The following is a 12,910-nucleotide window of genomic DNA, read 5'->3' as shown; positions in this document are numbered from 1 at the left end:
TATCAACACAGTCCCACTGAAATCAGCAGGACTTCTGATAAGGAAAAGCACCATAATGCACCTACTTGGGAACAATGAACAGACTGAGGGTTCAGCGCTCTCCTGCAGAGTGCTGGGGAGTTGGACAAACTTTCCCTTCTCTGTCACTAATTTCAAGACATATCAGGAATTTCAGGAGGCTACTACTCATGAAGGGGCTGTTTGAGCCTATTCAAAATTAACCAGGGACTTCTGTTCTTGGAGGAAGTGTTTGCATACTAGTATCCTCATCTGAATGATGTCTTGTTGCTAGCTACACTCATTCAAAGTGAAGACCAAGCACATCTGCAGTTTAGTTTGGAGGAAATGAGAACAGTTCCTAACTCTGCTTTAACTTCCCTGTGCCAGTTTCCCATCAAAATTAGGCCCAAGCTTGGCTCTGGATCCTGGCATTTTCAAATTTGGATGGGAAATTTCAGTTCTGGTGTTCCTGATCAGGATTACTTCACGCTGTCAGTGTGGCACCAGCACTGCATGCATCTCGACACAAAAAATTAACTGAGCCCTTGGCTATGAACTTAAGAGCAATGGATTCTAGCTTACTGTTTGTAGTGCAGCCCTCTGGCTAGGTCTAAGTCATTAGAGAGAAATTAAATGCTACTAATGGTAGATGCTTTCTATTTTTAAAAAAGTCTTGATAGAAATAAAACTAATTTTTTTATCGCGTTCTAATATTTTTTAAATATTATTTAATTGCAGGATGACCCATTCTCTGCACTGGACATTCACTTAAGTGATCACTTAATGCAGGAAGGGATTTTGAAGTTTCTGCAGGAAGACAAGAGGACTCTTGTTTTGGTGACACATAAGTTACAATATCTACCACATGCTGACTGGGTAAGAGAAGGGATACCATCACGCGGCTTTGCTAATGATGAACATACACTTGCAGTTAGCACCATATTGCTTAATGAGATCACTGCTTTCCTCTGAGTCCCTCCTTCTTAATTCCGTATGTCATGTGTCTAACTGCCACTTTACATAATATGGATGTTATAGTAGAAGGAACAATTTTTTTTTACATTGTTTGTGTAGTGTTTCTATTTTTACGTTGTTTTTTTGATTGAAAGCCACTGGAGAATTATGATTCGATTGCAAATATGACTATTACTTATTATGTCTTGTCCATGCTTTTTGCACGTACAGGTAAGCACAGCTTATAGAAGTTTCAGTTTATGAGCTGTGTCAACAAACTTAAGAAGTTGTTAATAAAATATTGAATAAAATTAACACATAAATCTGCATAATGATAATCTCACCAATACTGAGACATGTAGGATCCAGGTTGCTGATTATGGTATCTATGTTGCTGAGTAGACCTGTTGGATGCTTTCTCCCTTAGATCATAGCAATGAAGGATGGAATGGTGCTTAGAGAAGGGACACTAAAGGATATCCAAAACAAGGACGTTGAGCTATATGAACACTGGAAAACTTTGATGAATCGCCAAGATCAAGAATTGGAAAAGGTAAATAGGAGCATTTGGGCAAGAATGACCACTCTGAAAATAAATAATTTTCAGTTAATTTCTAAAAAAACCAAACCATGTCAGAAAGCAAGTTGTAAACTAGACATTAGGGAAAAAACTCAAGAACTGTAAAGAACTTTAAGGACGAGAATAAATTGTCTAGGAAGTGTGTGGTGTATCTGTCATGGGTGGCTTGTAAGGACACATTAAGCAAACATCTTTTTGAAAAGCAGTGCACAACTGATCTTCTGCTGGGGCAAGGGAGTGACTAAGGGACTTCCTAAAGTATCTCTTAGCCTTCTATTCTGTTATTGCCATGAGCATTTAGGATTCTCTAAAGACTATTTTTGAAGTTTTTATCATTCCAGAAGACAGGGAATGAAAGAATGGAAGAAAGAGAGAGGGAAGGAAGTGGACAAAGCAGGATTTTATGAAAGATAAATCCTAAAACATTGTGCTTTTTCATTCTGTGAGCTAAATGATCCAAATAAAGTCTCTTTAAGATTACTGTTGGTGCTACCACAGTGGCAGACAGCTAAGCTCTCAAATTAATAAATAAGTTTTCTTATTGCAGGATATGGAAGCTGACCAGACTACTCTTGAGAGAAAAACCCTCAGAAGGGCTATGTACCCCAGAGAATCCAAATCACAACTGGAAGATGAAGATGAAGGTAACTTTTATCATTTCACTTTATTTACTCATATTTCATTGCCTTTCCACTGGAATAGCTGGCAGTTCTTAGCAACGAAGTATGAAGATGTTGATGACACTTGGTAATAACAGTGGAAAGTCCAATACTTCAACCTGTTTACAATATGACCTGTTTAAGGGATTCTCCATGGATTTCTCTAAACATTGTGCGGGGATAAGGGTGTACAAAACCAAGTTAATTTCTTTGCTAACTCATACTGCCTGGAGGTATTGAGGGGTGAGATAGAAGTAAAACAACAGTGAGAAGTGTAATTAAAATAAATTGGGGTAGCCTAGTCATTGGGGTAGCCTAGTGATTGGCACAATAATGTTAGATCAGCTGTACTGCTATCCCTCATGAGATATCTGTGAATCGTCTGTTCTGGGCTTTTGAAATATCACCATGTGATCAAACTGGTAATTTTCAGTTCCTTCTTGGATATGGAGTTAACCTGCTATTTTCCTAGCTGAGATTATATATGGGAGAAGCTTTGTTCTCAAGCTTAGCTTCTTGTGCCCCCCAGGTCTTGGTGTTTTTAGAGGTCCAGATTCTGATTCACATCACTTTTAAAGTGGGGTGGGGGGCAGAATGGTTGGGTATTGGCAGCTGGCAACAAGACCCATCAAGAACATACCTGGGATGCTAGACCAGGACTAAAGGGAGTAGTCAGCCCTGGCAAGCAGTATGTTTGTGCCAGGGAAGAGAAGAGGTGAACTGCAGGCTTCACCTTAACTCAATAGGAGCACTAATTGCACGGATTGTGATGGCAATGTTGGCTGGAGCGATTGCAGAATGCACACTGGCTATTAACAGGCTCTTTATCGATGCCTTGTGTTTCATCTGGCAATGCTCATGATGGATTGTCATCTTAAGTCGTAGATCAGTAGGTCCTGGATTGCTCCATTTTGAAGAAATTCCCAAACACTGTACAATAGGCAGAGCTGGACCCCAGAGCCCTTGAGATGGAAATACTATGTTGGCTTCATACTTCTTTGGCAGAGCTGAGCAGAAAACCTCTTACTATGTGCAGTCATCAGTATACTTTATCAGTTAAATTCTTGAAAAAGTTTAAATTGAGGTCATTCCCAAGCTTCTCCTTTTGGTCTGTGCAAGTAAGCTTTGCCAAAAACCTGTATCTTCTTTGTGGGGTAAGACAGAAAACATGGGGAAAAAAGACATGTTCATGTAGTCCACAGAGTGCCTGCAAAAAGCAGACGTCATTCAGATCAAAACCACGTGTCAGTAACTTCAGGGCAGAAATATAAACTGACATTGCATTCTAGGTCATCCGTACTCATTATGTGACCTATGGAATGTACACAAAGTCTCTGTGTCCCCAAAAGTGTAGAATTGCAACTTTCAAGAAATCACTTACTAATTCTTTTTTAATATTCAAAATCAGAAATGAGTGGAAATGCAGTTAGTTTAGGACTGTCAAGAGCAGGACAACATTTCTCTCCCTGAAGTGCAGCCTGCAAGGCAGTGAGATGTATATTTTTATTACCTGGAAAAAAAAGTTTTTTAAATGTCATGTTTATGCACTTAGGAAATATATATTTCCCACAGCAGAAGTCTTCCACCAATTTTATTTCAGTATAATATGAACAATTATCATTTTGTCATAGACAAAACTTTAGTAATCTTGAATGAAGAGAAAATAGAACTCTTTCATGCAACAGATGACAGAGCCTCTAGATGGAAAGCTTTGGAGAGCTTTCTAGAACCTTCCATGTGACCCAAAGTGCTCTGCTGACTGTATAATAAAAGCAGCTGAACAGGTTGGGAACGGCCTAGTCTCTAAATGGTCAGTACTGAAGACCTGATTTACAAAAATATTTTATTAACAAAACTGTAACAAATCAAAGACTGACAGTCTATAGAGTTGCTCAAAGAGCACAGGGGAAGTCTTACGGAAATATGTCTGAAGTGTTTGCTGGTTTTAAATGACAAATTGAATCTTGCCCTTAAAATTAATATTCAAAACAAAAAAAAAGTTGATGAAATCTAGTAAAACCAGGTGTAATTCTTACTACTGAATCCAAGTTAACTTGATCAATGTCTGAGTCACAGAGGAAGAAGAGGAAGAAGATGAAGATGATAATATGTCAACTGTCTTGAGGCTCAGGACAAAGATGCCATGGAAAACCTGCTGGAGATATCTAACCTCTGGAGGATTTTTCTTGCTCTTTCTGATGATTTTCTCGAAGTTGTTGAAACACTCAGTTATAGTGGCCATAGATTACTGGCTTGCTACGTGGACATCCATGGACAATGCAAATGAAGTCAGGAACGTTGATGATCTTAAGAGTACAAATAAGGTGAGCCATATCTTGGAGTTTGACAGGGGAAAAAAAAAAAAGGAAAGAATGTTCTAAAGTAATTATTTGCTGTTCATCTAGAAGCCAGCTAGATTGGAAAGACAGATATAGTAAGATTAATTGTTATACAGGATGGGTGAACTGTTCACGCTTGAACACAAGACAATTCAAATGTTGTCAGTCTTTTCGAACATGCAAAACTGAAACAGAAGCATGTTTGAGGTTAGAAAAATTATTGACCTTTCAAAGGAAGGAATCTCATACTAAAATTTTCCATCTGGATTTTTAACACCTAAGTCAATGACCCCATTTTGCTCAGTACTGGCTGTCCAGTACTGTCCTACCAGTATAAAAAAAAAAAAAAAAAAAAAATCTTCAAATGTACTACTTAAATACAATCTGCTTATAGCTGTAAATTTGATTCATATATAAATATCTCGCTGGAATCCACTTAGTAAACTTTCAGAAGTTTATGTGAAGTAATAACACAGTTAAATGTGTTATAGCCCTGGCAGATGAATCTAGGATTTGCTCTCGGGATTTTAGTGGTGCTTGAACTTAATAAAGTGGAACTTTCCAACATCTCTCAAATGCCTTAATTCTTGAGAGGTTCTACTTTGGTTGTCTGAGTTTCTTGGCTAAAAATTTGCATACTTCTGTATTTATCCAGTTAGTCTATCTTCACAGTTCTAAGTACTATCATGTCAAGGTCTTGAAGGGTACTCATCAGTAGGTTGAGGGATCTCAGAACTGCTAGATCTTCTAATTATGTGAATGCAGTTCCGTCATAGTTCTTTTATTTCCCAAAGATTATATTAATATAACAATGTAATATAAGTGATGTGGACATAATAGCTGATTGCACCAGGTACCTTGGGAACTTTCTAGTAGAAAAGAGAAAGGTGTTTATTTCTAGGATTGATGTATTTGTCATTTTATTAGACTTATCATGTAGCTGTCTTCAGCATCCTCTCTGGAGCAGGGATTGTCCTTTGCCTCATCACATCTCTGACTGTGGAGTGGATGGGCCTTACAGCAGCCAAGAACCTACACCATAATCTCCTCAACAAGATCATCCTTGGACCAATCAGGTACAGCAAAAATAAGATTCCTCCTGAAAAGCTACATGGTCAAAACCTGTCCTGTTTGTAACTGGGAACATACTTCTATGAAAAGCTCTTGTATTTGCCTTGTTTCCTTTGAGGTCTCAGAAAGTGAAAATAACTACTGAGGTAATGAGGGGGAAAAAAATTCCATGTCAGAAGCTGTGAAATTCTGTCCCCTTTTTTATCTGGCTGAAATGTCAGATAGCTGGCACCCCCTTCAAGGCTGAGGTGTCAAGGATGGCTTTGAGTGCAGTTCTAGCTCCAGCGCACCCACCTCCGATTCTGAGCAATGGGCAAGGTGTCAAACGACGTGGACACCACACTCCCTCTGACGGCTGGGCACGGGTTCTGTGCATGATAACCACAGTCTCTCACAAGCAGCAGGATGGCCAGAAGGACGCCTGCATAACAAATACAATTATCATGGTGCTTTCGTGAAACAACTGGGTCCTGGTGCCCAGTACTATGCAGGAGGTTGAGTAGCAGCCAGGGACGGGCTGTGATCTTTGAGAGGGATCTTAAATCTTGAAGGAGCATGGATGAAAGAGCAGGAGGTAAGACGGCAGGTTTTTGGAAGAGGAGACTTAAAAGGGGGGGGGGGGGGCAGGAAATGCAAAAAGAAGCATTTAGATAGTCAGGATGCAGACATTATGATCTGTTGTGTTATTCATATTTACTGCTTGGTTTTAGAAAATGGCTGGACACAACTTTGTGTTCTGTCTGACTGGGCTGTTATCCAAAACTGGAATTCCTTTTCAGGTAACTTTTTGGTTTTAATTTGTTCAACAGGTTCTTTGATATGACTCCTTTGGGGCTAATTTTAAATCGCTTCTCTGCTGATACAAATATCATCGATCAGGTAGACCTATCAATCTATTCTGTTTTATTACGTCTTGGCTTTGTAAATTTTCACTTATCTACTGAATAAGGTGATGTATTAAAATACTCAGGAAAGAAAGGCATAGCAAAAACAGGCTCTGGGAACGACAACAGACAAACTCAAAATAGAAAGTACAAACATTTGTAGTAATGAGGGCAGGTAACAGTTAGAATAAACATGGTGGGAGATGGTGGCTCTTAATTTCTTCATATGCAGACTGGTGCTTCTGTTGGAAGATCTGGATTAGCAAAACACCAGATTTTGGGCTCAAAACAGGAAATAGGGTAGAATATATTAACTTTAACTATATGGGAGCAGACATGACAAATAGATGTTCCATCCTGGCTGTAGCACATCTGAATTTAGAGCATTCAGGGAGAGGAAGGGATGCTTTCACTATGGCTGTGAATTAAAATGTTTGGATGAGTGATAATCCTGCGTGTGAGGGTGATGGGAACATGGAAGGAAAATTAGGAGGCTCTGAGAAAGAGCATGCTGTTTCTATAAAAATTTGGGATATTGAGAAAAATTTTCTCTTTCTTTCCTTGTTGTATAAGAGAGGTGGGAATGGCTCCTATTTCCTCATGATCTTTGAAGCACTGACCTTTAGGAAAAAACCTACTGACTCATTTTTTAACCTCCACACATTTGAGTAGTAGACCCACAGACACATAAAGGCTCCTGATATAAGGAGAGTATCAATGAGTGCACAGCGGTATCATTCCACTTTCCCTATGGTCCTCTACAGGAAAAGGCATATAGTGGTACTACTGGTGATTTTTGCCTTACATATGGTTTTTATTTTGCTCCAGCACATTCCTCCTACGCTGGAGTCTCTTACCCGGTCCACCTTACTCTGCCTGTCAGCCATCGGAATGATCTCCTATGCTACTCCATGGTTCCTTGTTGCCCTTGTGCCTCTCGGGATAGCATTTTATTTCATCCAGAAATACTTCAGAGTTGCTTCCAAGTATGTATTTAAAAACTGTCCTGAAAATTTCTTCTAAAAGAATTGTGTCGGAATGTGAGGTTAAACTAGCTAGTATAAGGGGAAAATGGCCATGGCATCCTGGTTTTGATCATGAGGTATGAGTTTGAGATCACTTTGGAGGATGTTTCCAGCTGACCTGACTACAAATGGGGCCTATTTGGGGAAGTAACACTAGTTGCATCACTTTTGTACACTATTGGCTATAGAGTCAGATGAGCATGAAGTTTGTTAATCAACTGAGCCATCTCGCATCTGGTCAAAGCTCCTCTTTGACCTTTTGAGGGTTAGTAGAGAATGGAAAATAACTTCCTGGATTAACTTCAAGAAGGCCAACAGCATCCTGGCCTGTATCAGAAATAGTGTGGCCATCAGGAGCAGGGAAGTGTTTGTGCCCCTGTACTCAGCACTGGTGAGATCACACCTTGAGTACTGTGTGCAATTTTGGGCGCCACAGTATAGGAAAGATGTTGAGGTCTTGGAGCGAGTCCAGAGAAGGGCAACAAAGCTGGTGAGGGGTCTGGAGAACAGGTCTTAAGAGGAGTGCTTGAGAGAACTGGGATTGTTTAGCCTAGAGAAGAGGAGGCTGAGGGGAGACCTTATTGCCCTTATTGCCCTACCCAAAAGGAAGTTGTAGTGAGGCCGGTGTTGGTCTCTTCTCCCAAGTAACTAAATGACAGGAGAAGAGGTAATGGCCTCAAGCTGCGCCAGGGGAAATTTAGATTGGATATTAGGAAAAATTTCTTTACTGAAAGAGTGGTAGACATTGGAACAGGCTGCCCAGGGAAGTGGTGGAGTCGCCATCCCTGGAGGTGTTCAAAAGACATAGATGTGGTGCTTAGGGACATGATTTAGTGGTGGGCTTGGTAGTGTTAGGATAATAGTTGGACCTGATGATCTTAAAGGTCTTTTCCAACCAAAATGATTCTATTAGATTCTATGATCAGTCACAGCTTTTTCTTTGTATTGGGAAAAAAAAACTCCACAGAAAGTCATTTCTACTGTTCAGCAACATTTCATATACAGAATGGTTTGGCTGGTTACAAAGAGTACAATTTTTCAGCAAAAAGAGTGTCATGATTTCTTAGAGTCATGCTTCTAGTGCTAAATTCATTATATAATTTAGTAAAACACCTTAAGCAAGCCATTTGAAGTTTTTTCTTAAATTCAATCAGTCATGCTTCTGTTTTTTTTATCAGCCAGATTTCTGGCTGGATTTACTGCACTTTCTGATACTTAAAAATATCCAATCTAGGCACCTGCTGACCTGCAGGAAGGCCAAAACAACCTACCATCATCAGCAACTGTCACTTCTGGCCCTGTCTTTGCAGTAGTCACATGGTAAAGCATTAGCTGCTGGTTTGTAGCATCAAGTTAAGAGACACAGGGATTTTCAACTGAGCATACCAGTACAGTTGGCTTCACAGATGATACTCTCATTTAGGTAGCCTGAGAAAGAATTATGTCAGTTGTTCCCCTTCAATCAATGGAGCAGGAGGGGCAAAGAGCAACATATCAACAATTTACCTTCACTTTACCCTACGTTTCATCAGCTTGTCTCAGAACTTCCAAGGAGATTTATTCATTAGAAAACTCTATAATAAGAATTCGCAAACCAAAGATGTTTAATTTTGAAATAATTTGCTTAAATTCTCTGAGATTTTTCAGAAATCCTGTTATTTCCCCACCAGGTTTCCAAACTAAAGCTGCACATGGCAGTACACTAAGTCTCAGGGTGGCTGAGGAATCAGGAGACCTGGTTTTCATTCTTAAATCCACTGTGGTCTTCTGAGCATCACCCTGTCTTGCTACCTATAGTAGTGCACAGTGATTAAACTTCTTGCTTAAAATACACAAGAGTAGGCAAAATCTGATGTTTTAGACCCCAAGGAAATACTAGTTTCTCTCCGTATTCTATATGTCAAAGTCTCCATCCATCTCCAAACCTGACTTTCCCACATGCTGTACCAATAGCCACTCCATGCAAGTTAGCATGAGGTTGATCACCCCTGTAAGTCAGCACACACACATATGCATCCATTGGCTCTGCAAGTCCATAACTACCTCATTCATTTAATTCCATAACAGTTTTCTGGGCAAAAGTGTATCAGCAAGTGCTTTTCTTTAAATCTGTTTAAATTAAATTCTTTTAAGTCGCTTGTAAGGCATTCAGGGTTCACTTGTGTTCTTTCAATTCACACCAGAAATTAATAAATCCAATTTATTTCTAGAAAAAATAGTCCTGGGAAATGTAGGATGAAGGAATAGCTTCAGCTGGTATTTGTAACTTACTTGCATGCTGTACTTTCCAGTCATATAAGCTTCACTAATTTTTAGAAATGCAAATATTTACAGTATTTCTTGCAGCACTTTGACCTTTTGTTGTATTTTCCATTACATCTCTCAAAAACTTCTGTGTATTTTCCATCATAAATTTGAAAGAGAGCATATTTGTCATCAAAACGTAAGCAGCAAATTCAGTTCTGTATACTGTAACATTCAGCATCATGGAGCAGTTACTTCTCCTGGCCTATCTAATACAGGGTGCAAACATAGTAGGATTTTAATAAAGAGTTTAAATATCTAATGATCTGGCCTCTCTTCTGTTTATATAACTGGCTGCTATGCCAATGGCAGTGTTACAGAAAGATGTATTTGTCTCTGTGGTCTGGAAAACATTCCTGTTTCAGGAGACTGGAACTTTTTAGACTTAAATATCATTGCTCCATGCAGGTCCTGAAAATCCCATTGCTGAATAATTGAGGAAATTTCTCATTCATATTATTTCTCTGTCAGTCCTGTCTATTTCAACCAATGTGATAATGTTAACACCACAAATAGAAGGTCTGCTGTAGTCTATTATATTCTTTGTTCAGCATGTTGTGGTACTTACAGATACTCAAAATGAGGCAACATTTACATGGAAAGGCACCTTTTTTTTAGGCCAGCTGATACATTTGCAATAAGACAGATAAAGTTGCAGATACACAAACTATTTTATACCTAAGAACCACAGATAACATGCTATAAAGTTTAAAATCAACTGTTCTGAATTTAAGTTAATTATATTAATAAATTAGAATGTTTGAGAATAAAAGATAATTAGGATCTGGCTAAAATGGACAGCAGGTTTTTAGGCAGGAGAGATATGATAATGTCATTATCACTGTGGGACAAAGAGAAGCTTAGCTGTGACCAAAAGCTAGGTCATGGAGGTGTCTGGGAGATGGTTCAAAGGCTCCTATGGCAAAGAGAAGTGTGATATTCCCATGACAGTGTCTTTCTATACTATAGAAATACTATTTTGTGTGATTTTGAAAAGAATATGTGCAGTATATAAAATGGCTATTCTTCTCTGTTATGCAGTAAAATTTCTGCAGAGATGTTTGCATTGTAATGACTGTCAGTTGGTTTTCGTACTCCCAGAGACCTCCAGGAACTTGATGACAGCACCCAGCTACCTTTACTCTGCCACTTCTCTGAGACAGCTGAAGGCCTTACCACCATTAGAGCATTCAGGTCAGTAAAACAAATGATTAGAGGAGGCTTGGGTTTTGGTCTGGCCCGTGCAGCTTGCTTGGAGCATGTCTGAGGGCAAATTGTTGGATCTGGTGGGCTTTAATTAAGCCATCTCAAAAAAGGGAAGAGATTTTGTTTTCCTGTTGCTTTGCCATGCCTCTAAACACTTGTCCATATTTACAGTAACACACCGATTTATCTGTGTTGGTTTTCCACTGAATTAAAGATGATGACTTTTTTAGGATATGATATTTAAACTTCTAAGGTGTCTAGTTTAACCATGCCTTCCTTGGACAGCAGGGAGATCTCCTTTGCCAGGCAGACACAGGCACCACTCCTTTAGACCCCCCTGCTATATCCTACAAGCTGTGCTATCCAAGTGACCTTGAATCATTTCTGTATTTAACCCACTCCTCAGGCAAGGAAACATCATTGTAGCACTCTCCAACTGAATGTCAGTAGGCAACTTGAGAGACTTTCCAAGAAAACTACAGCAGAACAGAACTTGATCTTAGTATTGTAAAACCTAGCCTGGTCAATCAAAACTGAAAAATAAATTCCAGAAGATTCAGATAGTTCTTCCAACTTTCCATGCATGTATTTTTTTTTCTCTAGTTACTACATGAAATATAGGACAAATTCTCCTCATACATTATAGCTAGCATGACTCTGACAAAGTGCCAGCTTGATGCTGCTCCCCAGTAAGTGTAACTTGCACTCATTCTGTACAATGTAGAACTTCAAACCAGTGCAGATCTCACTGCAATGCTATTTACACACCTATTGATCATCTGTTTCATCACTTCAAGCTAGCTTAGGACCTAGGCTATTAGTACAGAGTGGTACAGTAAGGACTGCGGCAGGACATGGAAAAATGTTGCTGTGTTGAAGAGATGTGAGCCAGTGGTCAACACGAAATGTTTTAACAAGCTTTATCAACTGCAATGATGTATTGAAACAGTAAGTCATAATTAAGGCCTGATGCTGATGTACGCTGAGCGTTCCTTGAGAGGTTCAGACTGGCCTTTCATCACGTTATCTCCTGAGAAAGATGAAGGAGCTTAGCACTTCTCGGGAGTGGTTCAACTCTTCTTTACCTTACAAAAAGGCAATGGGAACTTGGATGGCAGAGAGCAAAAGGCAGCCCTAGGGAGGGGCTAGGCATCGTAACCATCACTTGAGTTTTCCAGGATCTCTGGTGCTAATCATAGCCATTTCATTTCTCCGTCTGTGCTCCACTGTCAACCAAACCTGTAGTCTCCAGCAGTTTTTGTCAGCAAGCTCATGTTTACTAATAGTCCTGTTAGTCATTCTCTGCAGTTTGAGTTCAGTATGTTCCAGGATAAAATACAGCAGCTCCTCACATAACTTACCACAAAGTAGTACAGTTGGATCAGAAGGCAATTTCAGTGACCTTTGCTGTTTGTCATCTGACAGGATAAAAGTCTAAAACTGCCCAGCTGGATGTGGATGAAAAGATACAGATTGAGCATGTCAGATTTTCCATTAGGAAAGCAGGAGTTTTGCTGCCAGAAAGGCAGATGAGCAAAATAGTCGGTGTATCTTTGCTCCTCCCTGCGTCATTACTGTTACCAGTTGTTTCAGGGACGTTGCTTGTCATGTTTACAAGCTGTGAAGAGGGAAATAAAGTATCAGTGGGAAAAGGGAAAAAAAAAAGAAGAAAGAAGTTTCTGGCACAACAGGGGTTACAGGTGCCTCACACAGGGCCCTGAGACTTTAAAATGCAAGAGCGTGCAGTGATAAAACACACGATAAGCTGCTGAATGAAGTTCAGCTAGCTTATTCAAGTGAGGGTATCTAACAGACGGTAGAATAGGAAACAATGAAATGGTTTCCACCTGACTGCAGGTCATACCTAAAGGCACCATGAATTTAATAC

General features: G+C 39.6%; 1 protein-coding gene across 1 annotated transcript in view; it reads left to right on the top strand.

The window, feature by feature from the left end:
- Positions 1–12,910, top strand: part of ABCC9 (ATP binding cassette subfamily C member 9) — a 67,341-nt gene that overhangs the window by 39,841 nt on the left and 14,590 nt on the right. The window contains exons 21-28 of the mRNA XM_009949896.2: positions 739–876; positions 1,382–1,507; positions 2,082–2,178; positions 4,270–4,517; positions 5,460–5,608; positions 6,413–6,482; positions 7,316–7,473; positions 10,918–11,010. Of these exons, the coding sequence (XP_009948198.1) occupies positions 739–876; positions 1,382–1,507; positions 2,082–2,178; positions 4,270–4,517; positions 5,460–5,608; positions 6,413–6,482; positions 7,316–7,473; positions 10,918–11,010 (1,079 nt within the window). The remainder of the gene's footprint in view (positions 1–738; positions 877–1,381; positions 1,508–2,081; positions 2,179–4,269; positions 4,518–5,459; positions 5,609–6,412; positions 6,483–7,315; positions 7,474–10,917; positions 11,011–12,910) is intronic.

The sequence above is a fragment of the Leptosomus discolor genome, chromosome 1 (genome assembly GCF_034619465.1).
Source record: "Leptosomus discolor isolate bLepDis1 chromosome 1, bLepDis1.hap2, whole genome shotgun sequence".
In the NCBI taxonomy this organism is placed as follows: Eukaryota; Metazoa; Chordata; class Aves; order Leptosomiformes; family Leptosomidae; genus Leptosomus; species Leptosomus discolor.
The sequence above is the reverse complement of the archived record's forward strand: the minus strand, read 5'-3'. Positions and strand labels throughout refer to the sequence as shown.